The sequence below is a fragment of the Rhopalosiphum padi genome, chromosome 1 (assembly GCF_020882245.1).
Source record: "Rhopalosiphum padi isolate XX-2018 chromosome 1, ASM2088224v1, whole genome shotgun sequence".
Taxonomy (NCBI): Eukaryota; Metazoa; Arthropoda; class Insecta; order Hemiptera; family Aphididae; genus Rhopalosiphum; species Rhopalosiphum padi.
In genome coordinates, this window is record NC_083597.1 from 35,043,628 (window position 1) to 35,069,172 (window position 25,545).

The following is a 25,545-nucleotide window of genomic DNA, read 5'->3' on the forward strand; positions in this document are numbered from 1 at the left end:
AACTTGGGGCACGAATGTCGTTTTTGTTAGTTGTCGTAACGACACCGGTTATATTGTAATCAAGATTTATAAATTATATACAGGCTGCCTCATTTAGCAATTATAAAATTTTAGCCGTGACGTTAGCCGAAGACCACGGATTTAGAAACATATCCGTGCCAAAGACCGAAGTTCAAAATTCAACAGTTCAACTCGGGTGAAATGAACACGATTTTTATCTTTCCCAGGCTCCTACAACTTCAATATTAATCTTTTAAATTAAAAAAAAATCTATATAACATAGGCGCACAGTATAAATGACTACATTTGCGTAAAAAATAAAAAAAGTGAAATTTAACAATAACTTGGTTAAAATAATATAAAAAGTAGGTGTTCCAAGTCACATTGAGTTTCAGGCGAGTAAGGTTTTTTTAATGTTTTTGAACATTTAACCTACCATACGTTTTACTTGAAACTCAAATAAGGTTTTTAAAAACATCTTAGTACATAATATGATATAACCTAAAGAAGTCCTTTGGGTAACTTAAATATTATATAAAAAATAAACTAAACATATTATATTTTTATTGTAACTTAATTTTTTTACTTTCTCTAATAAAGTTAAGTATGTATTATTTAACATCGAAAAAATGTTTGTAGCATTTGCTTTAACAAATATATAAATCTATAAACACTACTTTAATAGATAAGAAAATAAGTTAATCTTATCTATCTCATTAGAAAATACTAAAATACCAATATTAATTATGTCTTTTGCACGTCTATAAATTATAGTGATTTAAATTTTAAATTGTCTTATCTCAACTTATTATCAATAATAAAATAGTCGTTATTTTCATAATTTTGTTATCAATAAAAATAAATTTTAAACTTACATCCACACATAGATAATCTATGCATCCACAGATGTATAATAAATATGTCATGTGTGCGACTGTGCTTACATAATAGAAAAGATTGATTGAGGATTAGGTTTATAGACATATATATCTTAGAGACCTATAGTGTTAATAATTTTTTACTTATAAATTTATAATTTTACTTATTTTTCTATGAATTTTTTATCCGAACGCCCAGTGTTTGAATCTGGATAGCTCAGTTACAAAATAATTGAAAAACGTCATGGCATGCTGAACAGGAACACAGCAGTGAACAGATTAAATATGAGTAAAAATCTACAAAACGTCTATGAATTATTATTTAAAATATATTTTAATTTTTACAATACATAGACTAAGGATAAAAAATTTAATATTGAAGTTTTGAAGGTATTAGACAATTTTATCTGATTATAATGTCTCAAAAATATTCATATTAATTATTTTGTGTTTGTATTTAATTAAATACACAAGTAGATCTCAAAAATGAATCAAACTGAACAGAATGAGCGTTTTGAATCAATAAGATATCAATTGGATGCACTTGGCTATCGACAATTTATGCCACTTGATTCTATTGATCTTGTTAGTCAGCTAATAGGAGACCTATTGCATACAACTGACAGCTTAAAACAGTACAAAAGTATTGCTCAAAATACAATTGAGGTTGCCCGAAACTTGGAAGCGAAATCTGCACCGTACTTACGAGATAATTGTTCACTTATTCAAGAACATAACGAATTGCAATTAAAATTAAAGAAAGAACTTGAAAATGTTAAAAGTAAGTTAAATTTTGTTTTTAATTACATTTTATTTGAAAATTATATTAGGTAATATAACATCTATGTAACATTTGATGTCTTTTTCATTCACTCAAATTGGTAATACATCCATAATAGTTATTTTAAATATTAATACTTGGTTTAAATATATAATTTTTAATTAAATAAAACTAACTATTTAACTATTAAAAGTAATTTTTGATAAATGTTTCCTCAATTTTAACCATCAAGACACTTTATAAATAACAGTTCTATCCGAGTAAATATCAAATAACACAGACAATAAATATATTATACTTACATTATTAATTCTTCAAATCTGATTACTCTTGATTATGTATTAATTAACCTTATTTTTTTTATTTTAAGTACTTGAAAATAAAATTGGTATCTTGGAATATGAAAAAAAAGAATGGAAACAAGAAAATGAAAAACTTATTAAAAAAGTTGAACATTTGGAAGATGAAGCAGTTATAAAAAATGCAAAACTTTTAGAATTGGGAAATCTTTTTTTGATACCACAACTTGAAACTAAAAGTATTTATTCAATTGTATATTTGTAGCTATAAATTATCTATTTTATTGCATTATATTTAATTATATTTTACCAATAATATTCATTAATACTTCAGGTAAAGAATTCAAGTCTCTAAGGCCTTTAATACAAATTGATAATTCAGATAATTATAAAAACGGAGATGAAAATAAAGAAACTTTTCAAAAGGAAAATAATATTTTAAAGAAAAAAGTAAAAGAATTATATAGAGAAACTGAACATTTAAAAAAAAATATCAAGCATACTAAATTTCTGGTAAAATTATTTATATTAATAACACAATTAAAAACAAATAATAAATAATATGTATTATATATATTAGTCCAGTAAATATTTACCTAAACAACAAAATCAAACGATAAAAAATGATGCAGATACTTATATTGATTTGAGAGCTGATAATGAAGTTCTTCGAAGACAATTGGATGGTAATAAGTTAAAAATTAATTTAATTTGTGATCAAGTTACTTTGAATAAAGAAACTTAATTTAATGCTTTATTGAACTATTTTCCAAATTATAAAAAATATTTCCAACAGTTGAATTTTTTGATATAAAATAGTTCATAATAGGTTACAATTTTCAGAGTCGGCATTATATATTATTAAATAATAAACATAAATACATTTTTTCTCAGTTAATTTAAAATCTTACAAAAATAATATAATAATATCACCTTCCACTTTGTGGTTTATTATTTAATTACTATTTTGGTTAAACCAATCCATTCTAAATAAATATCAACTATATTATGTTGATCATATTAAAATATGATATTTTTACAGTCCAGTTTGACCCTTAAAGATTTGCAATATGTCATACTATATGTTAATTAATTTTATAATGTACATAATTCAAATGATTTAAATTTAGATTTTTTCTTCTTATTCTTATCGTCGTTTTTAGTCCACTTTTTCTCTATACAACACCTCTCCCATGTTTTGTGATGCACTCAGTGTTAAAATTAGGGGTTGTGGTGGGGGGGGTTGCAGGGGGGCAATGGAGTTCTTTTACTTATTCCCTAATTATATTTTTTCATTAGAATAAGAAAACGGCACAAACTTATATCCAATATAATTTTTATTAAAATCTTAATTTCGATTTATGTCAATTATATAACAAATTTTACGATTTTTAATATCAAAAACAATAATTATTAATTCTGTTATCTTTTTTAGTATACTGAATAAATTATACATGTTGATTATTATTATTTTTTTATTTTATACTGTTACATGTAAAACATAGGTATCAAAATATATTATAATTGGAATTTAAATATCTGTGTAAATGAAAAGTTGTAATCAAAATATATGTAAAGTTGGTGAGGGGTATGGGTATCCCCCCCCCCCCCGTAAGTGTAGCATTTGAACCTTTTTCTATTTTTTTTTTATAATTTAGCAATATAACTACATATTATTAGAGGTTAATTTAATCTATGTTTTGTTTTTTAATTTGTATAGAAGCATTGGCAAATCATAGTGAAGCGATGTTTCATTTAACTAGAGTAACTGAAGAAAAAAAGTCTCTTCAACAATCCCTTAATGAGTATATCAACAACCATTGTAATTGTGATAAGGTAATTAAATTTACTTTACTGAGTATAGTTTGTAAGTACTTAATAAGGCTAACATTTTTTGATTTTAAGGATATAAGTGTTATATTAGAAAATAATACATGCTTGTTAGAACTAAAAACAAAGAATCAGTCTCTGGAATCTGAAATATTTGAATATGAAAATAAACTTAAAAAGTCTCTCAATGATCAAAAACAGTTATTAGACAAAATTAACTTATCTAAAAATATAGGTGAGCAATTAAAATATATTTTTAAAGTGATTATATTAATACATTGATTCATTTTTTTTTTTTTTAAATAAAGAAACTGAGTTAATGTCAGAAATAGAAAAAATATCTGAGGAAAAGCATTTACAATCACAAAAAATATCACAACTTGAACAAAATATACAAAAATCAAGTAAATTACTTAATTTATATTAATTTTAAAATACAATGTATGTCCAGAAAGTAGTTTTTGTAGAGAAATAAAAATAAGTAAAAAAAAAAACAAATTATTGAAATGTTAAGTACAAATGTTAAGCTTTTTTTCAACATAGTTGTCATCATTATTTAAGCACTTATCATAACGAGTCACTAGTATTTTTATCTTTCATTATAGAAAAATGCCTCCTGAAATTATAACCATGTGTTAACAGCTTCTTTCACCTCGTTGTTGTCGATGAAGTATTAGCTATCAAAAATAATTTCATGTGTAAAAAAAATGAAAATCACAAGATGCCAGGTCTGGGCTATAGGAGTTTACTATTCTATATATTAAAAAAATGAATCATCAAGTTTAACTCTCATGTGGCAGGGATTTTCGATTTGTTAATTAATTTTAAACATTCGCCACATGGTGTATGGATAACAACTATACAAAATTATTTTATATTTACAATATCAATGATGATACAACAAAATAATCAGGGAAAACTGTAATTAAGGTAACACTGAAGACCCAATAAAAAGAGAAAATAGGTCTTACTTTTTGAACATACCTTGTAAATAAATATGTATAAGTATAAAAATATACATAAAATATTTTTTATGTTAGAATTAGATAAAAATATCAATACTATGTCATGGCAAGAAAATAAATGTTGTACATGTTCCAACAAGTCAGTAAATGAACTTAAACGATCCTTTGATGCAGAACGAAAAGATTATGAGAACAAATTAGAAAAAATAAATAAATCTCAACTTGATCCATTAAGACACGAGAAGAGATCAAATGATTTAGAAATAGCAGTGAGTAAACTACGAGCAGAACGAGATGAATACTTATATGAAATCAACTGTTTAAAGAAACAACATAATGTAGAAGTAATCTAATAAATTCTTTATCACACTTTTAATAAAGTGTAATTTATTAAAAGTTATGTTTCTAGATCTTAGATTTAAAAAAAAAAATAGAAAAAATGAAAAGAGAAGAGTATGAAAGATCAGACAGACAAAACATTTTAAAGCTCAGAAGAGAAAAAGACGAATTTGCTGAAGAAATAATTGGTTTAAAAAAAGAAATTGATTTCTTGAATTCCCAACTTAAGGTAAATTATATAAGGCATTAAAGTTATTGATGTTAGGGTTTTAGCTATTTAGTTAATTAAGTTAATAAAACTTAATAGAAAACTAGAGAATCTGTAAAGAATAATGAACACAATAAATGGGAATATGTTAAACAATTGGAAGATGAAAAACACCAATTGATTGAAAAACAACGTTCACTGACATGGGAAAGTGCCAATAAACAACGGGAATCAGAGAAATATCTTAGAGAAATTTCTCGTTTAAAAGCAGAATTAAATAGACTTACTGCTATGATGGATGATCAAAAGTAAGATTTTATATATATTTGTGTACAATAAAGTAATTTAAATTAACCGATAACTAGATGTAGTCAAGATCGTCTTGAACGGACACTGCAATCTACACAGTTTGCTCAAAATGCTACAGAAGAACAATTAGAACATGCACGTGTTCGAATAGAAGAATTAAAACTCATAAATAATAAACTTAATGATCAATTGATTGATGAACAACAAGAACGACATAAATCTCACAACAACACAATTGCTAATGACCATCAACGTGATACATTAACAGTAAGTATAATAACATTAATGTTGGTAAACTATAATGGATCGTATTTGTATACTGTCAAATAAAGTGTAATTCATTATCAGGCACATATACAAAATATTTTTATTTTATTTTTTTTTTGGTGGGGGGGGGGGGGGGTTTACAAAATATAACAATACAAATTGTACCACAACATAATAAAATGGGAGTTTACCAATTGTGATTAAAATGACCTTTTAATATACCAATTGCGCTCAGTTGTTTTCAGGGTTTATAATATTCTACATTACACCTAGTACATAAAAATACTTTTATAAAAATATGTATTTTAAATAGATTTATAGATACTTTTATCAGCCTGTAGCTTGTCGTATTTTCCCATAATTTCCTATACGTTTTGCTTTAAATTAAGTATATTTGAATGTATATTAGTTAGCTATATTTAATTGTGTATATACATATGTTACTTTTTCCGTCGTGTAGTAACTTACATATTATGTCCATGTAAAAATAAGGAACCTAAAATATAAGTAGGGCAATTGGTGTACTGCCCTAAAATACAAATATTGTTTTAGGCGCAACTGGTCCATGCCCAATAAAATAATTTCTTCCTCATTACTCAAAATTAGTTGAACCCCCACCCTGTATACATGCCTGTTTATTATCACACTATTTATAAAAGGTTATATATTTTTAACTATTTCGTAGAGATTTTAATTATTACTTTACATATATTTTATAAACTTAAACATCTCATATGATACAATTTTAAATTTAAGAATGAATTGGAGAAAAAAACCAAGCGTATTCTTCATCTAGATTCATTAGTCACAGATAAAGAAAAACAGATTCAATCATTACATACAAAACTAACGGATGCTGCTAAAAAAATTGCGTAAAAATAGATTTTTAATTTTTTAATAATGTATATTGTGTAATTTGAGGTAATTATTAATTTGTATTTAACAGTAACGCTTTAAGTTCACAATCAGAAACAGAAAAGATGTGTGATAATTTAAAACATGAACTTTCTAATATCAAAGCAGAGTATAAATTAATTGAAAGTAACTCTAGTGGTCATCAAAAAGAAAAGAAGTATGTAAATACAAAACAATAGAACCTGTTACACCAATATATTTGACTATAATGAGTAAATAATAATATGCATGAAAATGTTAAATGTCTTTCTTTTTCTGTTAAAATCAATTGTATAAATTATTTTACTTTTTGTTTTTATTTTAATTTCGTTTTTCTTTTAAGGAGACTTCAAAATGATTTAGATATGGTTGTTCAAGATAATAAAGTCTTACGTTCTGAATTAGAAGCATCCAAAAAAAAAGCTGAAGATTTGAAAATGCAATTACAAGTATATGTTTTAGAAATAAGAAGAGTGGAAGAGATACTTGAAGTGAAAGAATCTGAAAGGGATGAAATACTAGAACAATTTAAGACATTAAATTGTGAGGCTACTCAGTTAGAAAGTAACAACTATAGTCTTGAAAGTGAAGCCAAATCTACTAAGACACTTCTTAGAGAAAAAGAACATAGAGTAACTGATTTGGAACGTAAACTAGTGGACAAAGAAGATGTTATATCAAGTTATGAATCACAAGTAAAACAGACTTAGAAATTAAACTGTTAACAGTTAATTATAATTATACAAATCAATTTTTTGTTTATAGATATCTAATCTAACTCATCAAATAGTATCATTGGAATCTCAATTGTCTTCAGGAAACAGTCGTATTTCTAAATTGGAACAAGACTTATATGCTTGTAGAGAAATATGTTCAACTGTAGATTCAGCTAAGTTTAATTTGAATGAACGATTAGGCCATGTTGAAAATTTACAGCACAAAGCAGAAGAAGAACGTTTGAGATTAACAGATGAGCTAACTGTGGTGAATACACAGTTAGAAAGAGAACGTTCAAAAATAACTACAATAGAAGCAGTATTGAGTGATTCTAGGCAAGAATGTATGCAATTAACCATTATCAAAAATGATTTAAAAGAAAGGCTGGAAGATAGTGAACAAAAATCAAAAAGTCTTGGGGAGTTACTGTACGTATAATAAAAATGTATTGTAACTGGGGGATTAAAACCAGTGTTTTTATGGTTATCCAAATAAAACTTCATTTCTATATTTTTTGACACCATACAGTTACAGGAGATAAAAAAAAAATATTTATATTCCAATGGCCAAAATGTAATATTACAATAATTGATTGCAGTTTAACTTTGGTTGAAACCAATATTCATTTTAGTTTTTTGTATAGTTATAAACTGGTTTTAATTACTGATTGAAATAATATTTATTCAAATATTGTTAACAATGATAAATTCGTAAAAAGAATATTTGTATGTATTAAAATATAATATAAACTCATTAGTAATCTCCTACAAAATTGTAAATATTTTAGGGAAAGAACAAAAAATGAATTAGCCATATGTCATTCTACAATATTAACTTTTGAAAAAGAAATAAGCTCATTAAAAAGACAGCTTAACGATGTAAAATTTGAAAAAGCAAAGTTAGAACAAGCTAGAAGGTAAGGATATAATTATTTAATATTTATATATCTTCAAATATTGCTTTATTTATTGTATTTATTGACCATCAGCAATTTTAAGAGTATTATAATTAATTGATACAATTATTATTTTTAGGGAGTATCACAGCACAACATTATGATAATACCAATAACAAATATCATAACAATAAACATTAATTATTTTGACACACAATTTATTTTTACATTTTATATTTTGTAAATACCTATATAAAAGTATTATGTACTTACAGTATTTATTTTAGCTTGCATTATTAAAAGAACTGTACTCTAATAAACCATACTTAAATAAGAAATATATAATTTTGAATTTTATTTTTGGAAATAGAGTGGAATTTAGTTTTAACAATGTTTTTCTAACTAAAGAAATAAGTTTATCATAAGTTATAATTAGATTAACATAATAAAATAAATCATACTAATAAAGAAAAACAAAATTTATGATTAACAATTACAATAAGGCCCGTTTCACATGGGCGCGTAGCATACGTGATGTATTGTACGCGCGCATTTTTAGTTTACATTGATTGAGTTCATACGCGCCATACCGGTGAGGGAAATGTGCCATCGTCGGAGTAGCGCGTATGTATTTAACCAATGTAACCAAAAACGCGCGCGTACGATACGTCGTAAAACGGACCTAACAGAACAAAACATATTAATAATGAAAGCAATAATCAAAAAACTTACTAAGTATGTATATGTAATATGTAAATTATGTATAAATATGTGTTATATGTAAATATTTTTCATTTTTTTATTATTTTATCATGTATTATCTGATTTTGTTATACAGAATACTTTTTCTATTTTGTTTACACTAATTTTTACTATTTTTTCTTTAAAAGCATAAATTAATAATTATTGTATAATTATATTTATTTTCTTTTAGTTTGAGTTTTTATATAATATTTCAATATTTATTTAGTTAATTTAATGTGATAAATGGAATTTATACTATGATTTTCTTGAATTTGTTAATTTTATAAGAGTATGATACCTATGTTACCTATGCTAGTAACCATAACATTATATTAAAAGAAAAAAATCGATATACAAATTTAAGTCATAGTATTATATTTTTACTACAATTAAAGAATCTACTTACATTTTATTTACAGCAATAAAATTAATTACAAATAAAATAATTTAACAATATTTATGAAGAATTACGCATGTAATAATCAATTGCAGTAGAAAATGTAGCAAAACCCAATGCTCCAAGTAAACCTGCTTTGGCTCCAGCTAAAATAAAAACATTTTCATTAATCATGTGTATATTTATATCGGTACTTAACAATTATTTTAAATTTTAACCTCTAAATCCTATTAATCCACCAGTTATTCCACCTGCATATGTACCGTTTTTCCAGTCAGATTGACCTCTATACTATACAATTAGTGAAAATGTCTTTATTATACAATATAATACTAAAAAATTAAGAAATGCTATTAAATACTTACTGTTTCTACGATACATTCAATGCCTGAGAAGACAGCTCCAAGTAAAGCAAAGTTTTTTGCATAACCGAGTGAAGAAGTTTTCATTTCACGTATAATTTCTTTGACTGTTTCTTGCTGACCAGGTGGTTTAATTTGTGGATTTACACTAGAAGTAAAAAGACCAATGGCCCCACCAAGGGCAAAACCTACAAAACTCAAATTAATAAATATTTTTGTTGTATTCATAATAAAATGTAAATAATAGAAATAATTAAAAATATCACACATTTTTAACATTAACCTATTACTGACATATCATATTTCAAACGCTGTTAACAAAAATCGATTTATATTACCCATTACACCACTTAAAATGCATTTAAATGCACAACTTTCAGTAATTGCGTCTAAAGTTTTTTCTTCTACTGATTTTACTACCGGCCGGCCCATTACGTTTGGCATCATGATTTTTTCTCGAAATTGATCATTGCTAAATATTCGATTAACAAATTGATGTAAAACTTCTTCTTGTGACATATTGGTTTTTTCCTCGTTATTAGGCATGTTACGACTGTCACAATTAATATTTAATAGTACAAATGGAATAATTTTTAAGACACTTAAATATTACGTTAAATATAAAATAATTTTGCTTGGAAATGCTTTACACTTTCAAGACTTAAATAGTTAATACTATAATTCAAATATTTAAAAAAACGTGCAAAATAAAAATATAAAAATTTTTAAACTTTTTAGTAGGTACCTAATTTGTTGTTTGTGATAATATTTTGATAACAGAAAATATACAATCACTCACCAGTCACCCATAGATTATAATAGGTCTATTAACCATAGTCAGTGGTCACAGCATAGAGCACGGTCTTAGAAGATCTTCTAAAACCGTGGCATAGAGTAATAATATTATTATCTATATCTGTGGGTATAGTACAGTGCTCGAAATGTGGGGGTTCGTAAGGGGCATATGCGAAATTTGGGGGCGGGGGGGGGGGGGGTGCTTAGCACTCCCAAATTTTCAATCGAATAATCAAATTTTTGACAGATTTGTCAGTTATTAATATTGAGAGAGATCTAAGCAATAAAATTGATAAAGATAAAATAATAAATCATTTTGCTATGTCTCAAAGACGTATATATCTTTAATATATAACATTTAAATTAAAATAAAAAATATAATTACCTGTACACTTTAATGTTTTTTTTTACTTTCTTGATTTTGTTAAATAGGAAAATGATAAAAATATAACTCAGTTGTAATGAGTAGGTGGATAATTAAGCTAACTTTAACATGCAATATTAATGAGAGAGATCCGATATCACCCCAAGCAGTAAAATGATTTGAATCTCCAAAAATATCTGCGTGAACAGTCCCAATTTTTTTTAACATTTCTCCAAAACTATTATAGCTAAAAAGTTGGTTAATAGCTCATTAAAAAGAGATTATCAAGTAGATACAAAATGTGGGATTAAAAATTTTCAAAAAAAATTATTTAATTTTTCACAGTTAAAAAAATATTTATTTTTTGCTAGATTATCATTTAGCGTGGTTGATTACCGAAACTAGAGAACAGATTTTGTTATTTGGGGTCTTGTTAGATTCACATTGGCTAGGAGAAGTCCTGTGAATATTTTCTGAACTTTATTTTCAATTATTAACTCACTACAAACCTATAGAGCTAAAAAAACATAAAAAACACCAATAAAATATGTTTTAATTTTTTTTTCAAAGCTGAAGTGAATTAACTATAAAAGATAAAGTTCTGAAAATCTTTATTGCACTTCTCCTAGCCAATGTGAATCTAAAAATACCCCAAACAACAAAATCCGCTCTCACATTTCAGAGATCTATCTCACTAAATGAAAATGAAAATAAAATACATTGTACATACATTTTGCATACAATTAATAAATTTATAAAAATTAAAAATCAAGAAAGTTTACATGCCGATCTTGACATTCTTGACTTGGCAAGCGTTTTTTTTTTTAGTGTGTTTTTATTATAAACTATAAATAATTATAGATAATAAGTTATTTAGTTAATACGATGAATGCATGAATAGCGTTGTAAGGGTGAGGGGATAGCAAAGCCCCCCACGGGTCACTTTGGTCAATATAAATTTAGCACCCACATACATTTAGCCCAAATTGCGCCTATGGCAGGGGGACGGAGCTCAGCTTCAAAATTTTATTTATTTTAGTGTACCTCTTCTTGTATTTTTAATTTTCAAGGGGGTGCACGTTCCCCATATAAATCATTATTGAAAAACTTATAAAACGTTAATATACTATAACTATATAATATATATTATGTATTATCAATTTGAACAAAATATGTAATAAATTGTAAATTTCATTAATGATAAAAGATAATTATTATAATAAAGGGTTACTATACTGCTAATAATATTTATATACTTTAATACTTATATACCTAATCTATATACTTAAGCCTTGTGTTGTATCATGGATACAGAAGGGCAAACGATGTGCTGGATTTTTATTCCGAGATTTGATTTGTCATAAAATTAATATTATTGATATTTCTAAAATAGTAAACACGAATATATTAGAAACCTTTCTTTTTTAAAAGAAGAAGGTTTATTTAGAATTTGAATTTAGAAGTCTATATAAAAATCAAACATTGAGATAATAATGATATAAGTATAAGAATATAAGGACAGGAGAGGGGGAAACGCCCATTCGCCACACCTTGGGAATATAGAAACGTATGCTGACAATACAGCTATACTGGTCTCCAATTCAAACCCCATTCAAGCTAAAATCTTAAACATCATCATGACTCAATATAATATTAGAACACTAGGTGGAGAACTCTTATGATCCCTAAAAAATCTTCCCATATATCTACCATTTACACTTCAAAAAAATAATCTCCTTTCATTTTAACTTTACGGAGTTGAAAATTATCCTGGATTCCAGGAAAAACGACTAACTCGAGGTTCTCGCCTAAAATCCAAATGCGTCCGTAGACGTAACTAGTCCTTTAAGAAATAAATAGAAAGAATCATGGCAATGTATGAAAACGAGACTTAAAAAATATAAAAAAAAAATCAGTACTTAAAATAAGTGTTAAATGATAAAACGCCAGAAACGTACGCACGACGTCAGCCAGTGAAGAGGGGACGTTACAAAAGAATCATTCTGCGTATATATAAACACCATATACGTGGACTTTAGAATGTATAATTTTATAATAGCTATTATTCGTTAAGTGTTAAAAGAAAATGCAGAGTAGCAAAGCACAAACGAAAGCCTAGCTGTTTATTAGTTAGATATTGTTATATTGATGCATTAAATGTAAAACGTTAAACTAAGCAAAAGAAACCCGTTACTTACATATTATATTGCTATTTCGGCATGTATATATATTATATATTATATATTATATATATACATATAGATATTAAGTATTGACAATCAACCGATTGAATGGGATAATTTGGGTCATAAATAGTGTAGATACCTATACATATATCTTTATGATATATTACCTATACATATATCTTTATGATATATCTATATAAATGCTTTCATATAGAACCGACCAGTTTAAACCACGATTGATTGCTTTGTATACTGAAAGAAGAGACGATATTGACTAATATCCAACAAATTATTTTACAATAACAATGTATGAATTGGTCACAGAGACTCTGGAAGTGTAGCTAATATGTTTGTCATACACAAATAAATGAACAACAGAAATACTATACATGAAAGTATAGGTAATGAAAAATAACAGTACTCAAAATTTGATAACTTTTATGGTTTTTTTATAGACGTTGATTCCAAGAGTGGCCTAGAATCAGTATTTTGAACACATGAATAAGTTAAACTTACATTTCAAAGGACGCCTAACCCACGAGCCGTTAAATAAAATTAAGTTTTACTCTTTATAAATTAAACAAGTTAATTACCTAACAACTATGTAACTATATATACTATTACTATATAGACAATATATATAGTCATGCAAGCAGTGGCGGCTCCAGAGACTTGGTTAGGGGGGGCCTTAGTTTTAATTTTTCTTATGATTATAGGTTTTTCATTATATACATAATATAGATAGCATAGCACGTACATACCGTCATATCTACATACTTGTACGTGTCTATGATATAGTCGATGGTATAATATGTTTTTAGCTTATAATTTATTTTTCAACAATATACATTTTGTTTAGAAATATAGACCTGGAGGGGCGCGGCCCCTAGGGACCCCTCTCTGGAGCCCGCCCCTGCATGCAAGCCACTTAAAAACCAGGCGCGAATCCATTTCAAACGAGGCTATCCTAGTATCATTTTTCATCTAAATTATTAATCAAATTACTTTTTTTTAATTCAACTGCATCTAAATCTGCAGAATTTAAACAAGTACCTATACTATATAGAGAAAGATACTATATCTTTCTTATTAAATTATTATTGTATGTATTTCAGTATTTGTATAACAACTTAAAGTTAACATCATTATCCATTATATTAAATAATATGTACGTAATTTCGTCCAAATTTTAATTTTAAATACATGCAAAAAAATGGATAATTTACCTATATTCTTAATATTTTTATAAAGATAGAAAAATAAATAATTTGGAATCTTATATTACATTTTTAAGAATTTCGATTCAATGGATATTTTTTTATTGACATTTATACAAAAAAAAAAAAAAACTAGGTATAAATTAAACTGTCTATAAATACCTATAAATGCCTATAATAAGCTTAAAAAGAATCAAAATATTTTTAAAATAATACCATGCATATATAAAAAGATAATATAAACATTTGGTGAAAAGTTATCTATAGGATTATTCATTTTTGAATTAAAACAATTTAACAAAAATCATTTGTGGAGAAATAGTTGTTTTACGGTTAAATATATAAATATGTAATGTAAAACCTTATATAGTTTGGATTTTAAACATACATTTCAAATTTAAATTTAATTTAAATTTTTGGTAAGCACTATATTTTTGTTATAACTAGAAAAACTAATGAGGAATTTTGTATTGATTTTTTAAATCTTATTTATAAAAACAATTGTTTTATTTTTTTATTTCTTATTACAAAATAATTTGTAGTTTCGAAATTTTGATGCATTTTTCAACATTTTAAATTTAGACGCTTATAAAAGAATGTTATAACAATACATTTTTGATAATTTTTAGTTGGTAAATGGACAGTTTTTGAGGAATCTTGTGTTAAATTTTCAAGCTTTTTATCGGTATTTGTAAAAAAAACTTTAAAATATTGAAAAATTTTAAATGATTATAAACAGTTCAAAAAGAGTCAAAATATTTTAAAAATTACACCATGTATAAAAAACGCTAACATAAATATTTTGTGAAATTATCAAGTATTAAATTTATATGTTTATAAATTAAACTAAAAAAAATCGATTTTATCAAAAAACTGGTTTCCCATTTTTTCTTACTTTTTTATTATTTTCTCGATAATTTTGAAATAAACTGGGAATTTAACCTTTCTTAAGTAGAAACTCGATCCAATTCGCTACTCAAGTTAAACATTTTGAAGAATTTTTTTGACCATCTACTTATCGTAAATAACAGACATAATAAAAAAAAAATCAACACACACACGCACACACTAATATAAATAATAAATAATATATATAAAGTAAAATAAAGTAGTTATTAATAGTGTGTTTGAACATAATACTTGTCTTTAATTAGCAATTACATATACTGTATATATATATATAAATAATTTTAGTCCTAGACTGGCTAGACTCCTAGATAGTCAATATGATTCGGGTATTCCTATATATTTGCAGGTTACATTCGAAAACTTCAAAACCGTATATAGTTGATTGATTTATATAAAAAAAAAACAAATGAGTTATGCAGCTGTACCTATTTTATTTTAAATTGAGCGATATAGATACTTTTTCCATTAAATAAATTGAGTGGGAGAATGAGAGATGATCTCATTCGATCGAACATTATTATAAAAATAGTTATACTGATAGTAAACTGGCCACTTCTACATGTCATTTAACAGTTTTTTCCAGATCAGTACTCTGGGTGGACTCATGATGGCTACAACGTTTTTCAGTTAATAATATTTAGGTACTAATTAAATTATTTTGTAACAATCATAATCTATTTAAATAGAAGGCACAGTAACAATAATATACGTAGGTAAGTCAAAATGTTACTATAAATTATATAATTTTAAAGCATAACAATGTATTAATATTAATATTTATGTTTTACCTAGAATAAAGAAATCATCAAAAATGAATTTTTCTACATCAGTGACTGAAAAATTTAACGAATTTTATTTATGGTCTTTATCAGTATCGGGTAAGTATACTGATACATAATAATATCACTACAGATTAAGCACAGAGTCTTTATTGGTTAAAATACTTTTATAATATTTATATAAATATGTGTCATCTAGTATATTTAATACAAACGTTTCTTCTTCTTACAGATGATAGAACAAAAGGTTGGTTAATGGTTGATTCTCCAACGCCAACCGTAATCTATACAATAATTTATTTCATAATCGTTGGTTTGGGTCCGAGATGTATGAAAAATAGAAAACCATTCAAACTCACTCCCATATTGGTACCATACAACATCCTCATGACATTACTAAATTTATATATAGCTATTGAAGTATGCCTATAAAAACTTATAATTGTATTTATTAAATGGATTAGGTACATTACAATTTAAACATTTGATTTACAGCTTTTAGTGGCATCTAGTCGTTTACGCTACAGTTATGTGTGTCAACCACTAACATTTATCAACAACAAAGACGAATTAAGGGTAACTTATTCTAAAAAATAGATACCTATACTTATCGATATATCTTATTATTTAGCTTACCATTTTAAATAATTTCTATTAGATAACTAAATAACTTTAGTTTTTATAACTTAGGTAACTTATAAAGGTATAGGTATAGAATATACATATGTCATACATAAATAAAAAACTTTAATTAAAACTAACTTAAGATATTCAAATATTAAATATTATAATTTTATATATTCATAAAGAATAAATCTATTTTAACCGATCCATTGGTAATTTTTTTTACAAATTTGTAATAAATCTTATACTTTATATTTTTATGTATTTTTATAAGCTAAACAATTAAAATTTTAGTGTATCCATTTAAAGAATAATATTATAAAAATATTTTTTTTTAGTTTAATTGTTTGTTGATTTTATATGTATAAAATATCAATTTACTTCATTTAATTATTAGTTTTATTGCTATAAAAATCATCTTATTTCGAGTGTTTTGCTTACACAGGTAATAAATAATAATAAATTATGTTTTACTCAACAAAAGATAATTGCCATTTTATAATATGTTTTATACTGTAGTTATTGAAAGCTATTTGGTGGTATTACTTTTCAAAACTCCTCGAATTTTGTGATACAATTTTCTTCATTCTCCGAAAAAAAGATAAACAGCTCACTTTTTTACACGTCTATCATCATTCGACTATGTTCTCTTTGTGGTGGATTGGAGTGAAATGGGTGCCTAGTGGCTCAACGTTTTTGCCTGCAATGGTAAACAGTTTTATACATGTACTTATGTATTCGTACTATGCTCTGAGTGCTTTGGGCCCTAAAATTGAAAAATATTTATGGTGGAAAAAGTACTTAACTATACTTCAATTGGTTAGTAAACGTCACGCGTTATATTTAATTATATATATAAATACAGTAAAATCCGCTTAATGAGGACACCATAGAGATAACCACTTAATTGGGACAAATATAAGCAGAATCCCAAACAAATGTATTTGTTACATTATACATTAGTTTATTGGGATGATTACTGCCCGATGTGTCACAATTAAGCGGATTTGACTGTATATAATTTAATTTATGTGTTTTATACTTAATCAACTCATAAATTTTAAAATTTAGATTCAATTTACCACTGCGCTATTTTTGGGTGTCCACGGAATTAAATCTGGATGCAAATTTCCCATATGGATGCAATATTTATTAGTGATTTACATGATTTCATTTATTGTGCTATTTGGAAACTTTTACGCAAACGCATATGTCCAAAAGGTAAAATCGTTTATATAATTATTATAAAAATTATCTTTATAACCATTATACATATACATACAGTATAGCATAAATAGGACGAGGCGTCGTCGTCTCCACTATAGCGTCCCCTATATTACTAGTTAACTAATTTGACTAAGTATAAATAATTTTTATTATTATTAATATCATTAAATTACAACCTCCAGTGGCGTGGTGAACTTTTTTTACCAATGAGGCCAACAAGATTTGGGACACCCACCACCTGTAAAATAAAAACCTCATCACAGGATGGGGGAGGGGGAATTTGTCAAGAATTTTTTTTTATTATTCACATACCTTTCTCTCTGCTATTTTCTAACCAATTTTAATTAAAATTTACACATTTATTACGGTGCAAACTGCTCAATGACGAAATACACTCGAAACGTATATATTAGCTATATATGGCTCGGTTAAATATTATTGAAAATCTTATTACCCAGGCATGGGACTTATATAGTTATATAGCACATAAAATCTTTAAAATAAGCTTAAAAAACATTAATATAAGCACTCAAATAAGTATTTAAAACTTAAATTTGAGCAAAATTATTTAACAAAAAAAAACTTTATTTTTACATGATAAAGTAGGTATTAGACATAATTTATAACTGTGTTAAAAATAATATAATTAAAGACTACAAAAAATATTGAAACAAAATGATAAGGAAAACTAAAAGTCTAAAAAATCAAAAAAAAATAAAAATAAATCTTTATATTATAAAAAAATCAAACTTCACTTTTGCCGAGATTTTCCGATGGATTTTCTGAAAAAAAAACATAAAAAGTAGAAAAATTGGTCAAAAAAGCTAAATAATCAGAAAAACTGTAAATAAACATATTTTTTAAAAAATCTTTGAAAAAAGCAAAAAAAGCACTTTTAAATTGCATAATTGAACTTTTTAACATGGTATACACATAAAAATAAGCAAACGCTATTAAGTCCCGAGCACTGCTTTTATTATTATTTATTATTCATTTCATTGCTAATAATAATTATTAAATATTTGTTATAGGATACTACAAATAAGTCCAACATCTATAGAAATTACAAGTATACGAAAAATGTGACATGTAAATCAACAAAAAATAATTGATTTTTTTATAATATTTTTCTTTATATTATTATTATTACAAACAAAGTATATAAGAACTGAAAACAATTTGTATTATTTATTTTAAGATCATTTGTTTTGGATTTTTTCAGCCTTGACTATTGTATTAACATCAAACAAAATTTGAGCATAAAATGTATAAGCTACTTGGCTACATGTATTATGTATATAGACATCGTATACATTTGCCGACTAAGTAAATTTGTAGCATGTTTCTATAAAATTATAAACACTTTTCTCCATTGACATGTATACTTCTTTTATTCGTATACACGATTATTTAAATGAACTATATATTTTTTTGAAATAATTCAATACTAATTAGACATACAAATAACATACTTTATGGTTATATATATTTTAGACAATTTTAGTACCTACCTATTATATATTATATGATCTATGATGAATAACACATCATATTTCTTTAAACTAAAACGGTCATTTAAATGAAATATTAATTTGTAATTAATGAGTTCAATTTAATTATAAATAATAATAAATAAATAGGAACATTTGAATATATATAGAATATAATCTAAATTTAAATATTCCTTTTAACAAGGCTTAAATTTATTTGTATATTTACTTATATTTATTAATATTTTAATATTTTAATTTTAAGGCTGCGATAACCAATAAGTAATAAATGTTGTTAGAATATAAATAAGTTAATAAGTGCATAAAATATAAAGAATTTTATTGCCATTATGTTGTGAAATATGTAATAAATAATTATCCTATTATAATAAATATAGTAACAATTGTGTACTACGGTTAAAAGTGTTTAAACTGTGTCGAACACGCTATTATAATATCATATTAGTATTTATTTATATAACTGTTGAGCAAAACATTTCGGTTCAATGGAAAATATTTAACTTTAAATATCTGATATTACCAATAATTTGCATTTGAAATAAATACGAAAGCTTCGAAACTAGTAAAATTATAATATCAGGTAATTAATATATTTTTTTTTAGTAGGTAGGTAAAATAACTGGTAGAAGGTACACGTATTAGATTCTAATCTCTGATATTTATTAATTATTTATACAAAATAATTATTATATAGTTTTTATAGAAGCTAATTAATTAAAAAATCATACTTATTATTTATTTTTATTTTTATTGAAAATCACAATTAAATGAGATTGCTATCGAAGAATCCAACATCACATAATATCATCCAAAACGAAATATGGATTTTCAATTCCATTTATTAACATAAATCTAAAAATGACCACAGTTTTATGTTAATGCGGAATAATGGAATACCATTTTTTTATTTTTAAAAACGTTTATCAACCCCTTTTAGTTTCTTGTAGAATTTAGCGTTCTCAACTCAAAGTTTAAATTAGATATAGTAAAAATTTTAATTTTTAAACTTTTATTTTGCACTTTTTTAATTTTTGAGTTATTTTTTGACTTAATTATAACTTATTCTTTGTGATTACTTTTTTTCGATATTTATAAAAAATGTTCATCAGTTATAATTTTTACACACATTTCGTGATTTTTATTAACTACCTAATTAAACATTTAGTTTTTTATTTTCAATAAAAATAATTTATTTTTTTACTTTTTACTTTTTACATTTTTAATTGAAATATTGTTTTTAGTGTTTTTAGTGTATTTTTAAGATTGGATATTCATTTTTAAGGGTTTTTAGTACATTAAATATTAAATTCACAACCCCATTATTAATCAAATTTTTCTTTTAACATATGCACACGCGACTTACCCTCCTAATATCCAACATGTTACAACCCGTTGTGGTTAATAACAAAGTATATATTATAATATTAGATTATACTTATAATGCACAGTAAGTCTTGCAGTAGCTGAGCATGCGCAATAGTTTTTTGAACATTGATCTTCTCTCGTTCGCCGGTAGGTATTGCGGTCGGCGTCGGAATGTTTTTAATAATACGTTTTAGTACGCACGCCACTTAACAATAATATACACATCGTTTTACTAATACAACTTACGCGTTTCCGTTCAAGTTTAAAAATCAAGAATAAATTTGGTTTGGACTTCAAACTATTATAATTATTATATCGTTTAACGTCATCATAAGAGCTCCTTTTTGTACTCCTTTACAAAAACCATTCGTTTTTTTTTATTTATTTCTTGCAGTTATATTATTAAAACAAAAACGACGAATTATAACATAAATCTTAAACGTTTCATAAACATTGAAATACAATATAATACAGACTACAATGTACACTGCACAAAACGAGTAAGTTTTTAATACCTAGAATTATGTTATTAAGTATATATTAGATATTTAAAACGTTACATAACTATAGGTAAATAATTTGTAACAGTATTTTTATATTATCTATGTATTTTTCTAAAATCAAAATTTTTTATTAATATTAGATGTATAAGCGACCGGTATTTTATTACGTAAAAGGTATAATATAGTGTGTGCCTATAGTTAAATTGTATTCATATACAGAATACATCTTAGTCATTATACACATAGCTTTTTTAATGAAAGCGAATTTAAAAAAATTGAAAATTCATCGTTGCTTTATCATTAATGAGAAAAAATTAATTAATTCGATTACTTGAACCCCAAAGCTTTAAAGGGAAGCCACAGTCGCATGTGTTGTTTCAACTTGTTAACAAATAACATGGCAAATTTACATACTCAGAAGAATTCGTTTTACTTTAATACTCTATTATTATTAATATTAGAGTAAATCATCAAATTTAATAGTGTGTATTTTCTTGATATTTTAATTTTTTAATAATCAAACAGACGGAGACAACACGTCATGTGGATACAATATATTTTTTTAAACTCATAAGTGTTATTAATTGTTACATATTACATGCATGGCGATAAAATGCCTATACAGAACGCCGTTGAATACTCATTTTATAATAAATTATAATTTATAAGTATACATACTATATTACTATACTTATAGGGGGTGGAGGAAATTAAGAACATAAACCCTACCTTGATAATTATACAATAATATAAAAACTACATATTAATTTTCAGGTATTCTAAATCGTTTTTATTAATAATTTATTATTAATTAACATTTTTTTAGAGAATTTACAGTATTCCGTCTAGATTATAACTTATCAACATTATTTGAACAAGTGGAACATTTTAATCAATGGACTGAATCACTGAGTGGTAAGTATGATTATGATTATATTTGTGATATTATTATTTTAGATTTGTGTTCATGTGTATTTTATTTTTATTATAGATACTAGAACAAGAGGGTGGTGGATGGTAAATTCAGTTTTTACTACATTTACCATAACCCTTTGTTATCTTTTAATAGTATGGCTAACTCCACGGTACATGAAAAATCACACAGCATACAGTTTAAAAAATATTCTAATAATGTACAATATTATGATGATAATATCAAATTTATTTATAATAATAGAAGTAATAAAAATATTACTTCATGTTTGTAATTAGTATCTAAAATCTTATTTAAATATATTTCAGTTGATATTGATGACTACTAAATTAAACTATAGTTGGACATGTCAGCCGATAACCTACGTCAATGCAGAAGCTGAACTTAGGGTAAATTATAATGATGATAATTATTAATTTCACATTTCAAATAGAACAGATAAAAATAATTTTTCTTTTTTATAACACTATGTACAAAAATTATGAAGTGGATATTAAGTTAAATTTTACAGTGGTATATTGATATTGGTTACAATCAACAAATAAAAAAGTACATTTATCAATATGAAAAATACAAATATATATATTTATCTAATAAAATATTTAACTTGAAATGTACTCAATTCAAGTTAATACTAAATTATATCAATTGATGAGATATTTTAATTTAATATATTTATTCCAGATAGCAACAGCAGTATGGTTATATTATATAATTAAATTTTTTGAACTATTGGATACTATATTTTTGATGCTTCGGAAAAAAGATAATCAATTGTCATTTCTTCACGTTTACCATCATTCAACAATGTTCATATTCTCATGGATGGGTACAAAATATGTACCAGGCGGCTCAGCATTTTTACCGATATTAATTAACAGCGCTGTACATGTTATAATGTATTTTTACTATACTTTAGCTGCAATACAATGCTCGAAAATCATTAAATACAAAAAATATGTTACAACCATTCAATTGGTAAAAATAATCATTATTTAAATATAGCTATATCAGATATATATAATATATATTAGTTATTAGTTTATTACTTATTAGCTATAATTATTATTAATGAATATTAATGAAATAGGTACTAAGGTGTTATTAAAATTAATATATTACTCCATAATTTTTATAGAAGTTAGAATACTACTTTTAAACACTTATTTAACAATGTGTATTTAGAAATGTTGACAATATTTAAATATTTCACATGTATTTGAGTTTTGAATATGACCAATTAATGGTTTAGCAATGCAAAATGTATCTATATAATAAGAAGATTGTATTCTAATAACTTCAATAAAAAGCAACATAAAAGCATTATTTATTCAATAAATTAAATAAAACTGACTTCGATTAAGATTTTTTCTATAAAAAAAATTTATTTCGTAATAATTTTTAATGAAAATAATGATAAAATATTATGTTGCTCTGGTATGAATGAATAAAAGTTCTAGTGGTAAATATTGATACCTACTCTTATTTCAACTTTTCAGTAAAAAAAAATAAAAATGGTTTTTAAATAATTAGTTTTGTTGTATTTTAAATTGTTCATATTTTATTTATATAAGTGATATAATTTTAACTATTATAGCTGCTCAAAGTTGATTACCAATTTACAATGCTTTTGTTAAATAATTGTATAAAATTAAGTACCTGCACACAAATTATTAATACTTTTTTTACATTACATAATATAAAATATAGGTATATTAGATACAATTATGTTATATTTTTAATGATGTAAGTATTATGGTGGCCATTACTTATTTACTTTCACCCTTATTTATTTTTTAGTCTTTATAATTTTATTTTAATCATTTTGTTTTTAGGCTCAGTTTTCATTTGCTCTACCATTAGGCATAAATGCCATTCACAGTGGGTGTAATTGGCCATTATGGATGAAATATTTATTTGTCTTTTACATTATTACAATGTTGGTTTTATTTGGAGACTTTTATAAGAAAAACTATATTAAAAAAGTATGTAATATAATTATATGATCATTTATTTAAATAATTTATATTTGAGAATCATTAAAGCATTAAGAGAATGTTTCTACTACATGATGTTATCTTTTTATGTATAACATGAGAAATTATAAGTAAAAAGAATCTGTATCATTCTGATATTTTAAATATTAGAGTGAATTGATCTATTAATAATTTTAAAGGTAAGAATATTATCTAGAGCACTTCAATAGATTTTTTTAAATATTTTATTGTTTAAACAAGAATTTTAAAATTGTAAATTGTTTTTAAAACTTAAAATTCTAATAACTTGCTTCAAAATTAAAACGTCAATCTAGCTAGATGCCTTAGATAATATTCTTAGTATAAAGTTTGATAATAGGTCAATTCACTATAATATTAAAAATGACCAAGTTGTATGGATTCTTCTTAACGTACAATTATCCATGGTATGTGTTAGTAAGAAAGAGACAACACGTGTGGATAAAACATCCTCTTAATACAAAATATTTTGATAAAAACATAATTTACAGGTAAGCAAACATGAAAATGAAGTTGGACAATGTTTAAAGAAATTGTGATAATTTAAATTAAAACATTCAATTTAGATAAGTAATTTTTTTTATATAAAGTAATGTATAAAATAAAGAATTAGAGGTGACATTACAATAATTTAATACTTATGTGTAACAACTATTTTTCAATCATGTGATATTTAAATATTTTTGTAGTTGAAATTTGAATTTTATCTATAGTACTATTTAAACTAGACACTAGATAGTACTGAATTATAAAGAAAAATTTTTCGCGTAATTTTGTTTTGTTCTTCCATACGTAAACATTTCTCTATTGTAATAATTATAATATTTTATTATTTACTAGTTATTTGATTTTATTAAATTATTTCAAGTGCTTATAGTTTTTATTGTGTAAAATATAATTTTTTTTTTTAAATATGTTATTAGGTTGATAGAGTATAATATTATTTTGCACTTAATTATATATTTTGTAACTACTTTTAATTATTCACTTTGTTATTAGGTATCTAACAAATGACAATAAAATTGTTGTAAAATATCTAATGTATTGGTTTTTTATTTTAAATTAGTTTTTTCATTCATGGTTTTATCTCATCATAAAATGTTAATATAATTACTGTATACACTCCATTAAAGTTATGAACCTTGTGTACTCCGTGGTAGCCGTTGACCATGCAACACTGATCTGTTATCCTTAACAAATTTTAATAACTGTAAACCTGTTGTATTAAGAA

General features: G+C 24.8%; 4 protein-coding genes across 5 annotated transcripts; 3 read left to right on the forward strand and 1 right to left on the reverse strand.

Moving 5' to 3' along the window:
* The first annotated feature begins 751 nt into the window (after positions 1-751).
* Positions 752-8,749, forward strand: LOC132932216 (centrosomal protein of 135 kDa-like). 2 transcript variants are annotated; one of them, XM_060998489.1, is made up of 18 exons: positions 752-1,268; positions 1,353-1,659; positions 2,030-2,197; positions 2,293-2,471; positions 2,539-2,644; positions 3,679-3,794; positions 3,864-4,023; positions 4,097-4,192; positions 4,829-5,097; positions 5,163-5,321; positions 5,400-5,608; positions 5,666-5,876; positions 6,633-6,748; positions 6,823-6,948; positions 7,114-7,465; positions 7,536-7,915; positions 8,275-8,403; positions 8,522-8,749. In XM_060998489.1, the coding sequence occupies exons 2-18, from the start codon at positions 1,365-1,367 to the stop codon at positions 8,544-8,546; spliced, it is 3,096 nt and encodes a 1,031-aa protein (XP_060854472.1). In that variant the 5' UTR covers positions 752-1,268; positions 1,353-1,364; the 3' UTR covers positions 8,547-8,749. The 2 variants fall into 2 exon arrangements, with proteins under 2 accessions (XP_060854472.1, XP_060854480.1); XM_060998497.1 differs by having other exon boundaries at positions 1,356-1,659.
* Positions 8,750-9,478: 729 nt separating this feature from the next.
* Positions 9,479-10,641, reverse strand: LOC132932265 (mitochondrial import inner membrane translocase subunit Tim22). Its single transcript, XM_060998554.1, has 4 exons — positions 10,224-10,641; positions 9,889-10,073; positions 9,742-9,814; positions 9,479-9,669 (listed from the first exon to the last, which is right to left on the reverse strand). Exons 1-4 carry the CDS (start codon positions 10,429-10,431, stop codon positions 9,584-9,586), a joined length of 552 nt encoding a protein of 183 aa, XP_060854537.1. The 5' UTR covers positions 10,432-10,641; the 3' UTR covers positions 9,479-9,583.
* Positions 10,642-15,909: 5,268 nt separating this feature from the next.
* LOC132932261 (elongation of very long chain fatty acids protein 4-like) lies at positions 15,910-19,362 on the forward strand. Its single transcript, XM_060998540.1, has 8 exons — positions 15,910-16,069; positions 16,149-16,234; positions 16,368-16,555; positions 16,631-16,711; positions 17,279-17,578; positions 17,831-17,980; positions 19,018-19,075; positions 19,209-19,362. The coding sequence occupies exons 2-8, from the start codon at positions 16,168-16,170 to the stop codon at positions 19,241-19,243; spliced, it is 879 nt and encodes a 292-aa protein (XP_060854523.1). The 5' UTR covers positions 15,910-16,069; positions 16,149-16,167; the 3' UTR covers positions 19,244-19,362.
* A 1,647-nt stretch (positions 19,363-21,009) lies between these two features.
* On the forward strand, positions 21,010-25,354 carry LOC132918004 (elongation of very long chain fatty acids protein 4-like). Its single transcript, XM_060979052.1, has 7 exons — positions 21,010-21,362; positions 22,192-22,280; positions 22,357-22,544; positions 22,608-22,688; positions 22,984-23,277; positions 24,135-24,284; positions 24,806-25,354. The coding sequence occupies exons 1-7, from the start codon at positions 21,343-21,345 to the stop codon at positions 24,851-24,853; spliced, it is 870 nt and encodes a 289-aa protein (XP_060835035.1). The 5' UTR covers positions 21,010-21,342; the 3' UTR covers positions 24,854-25,354.
* Positions 25,355-25,545: the final 191 nt, after the last annotated feature.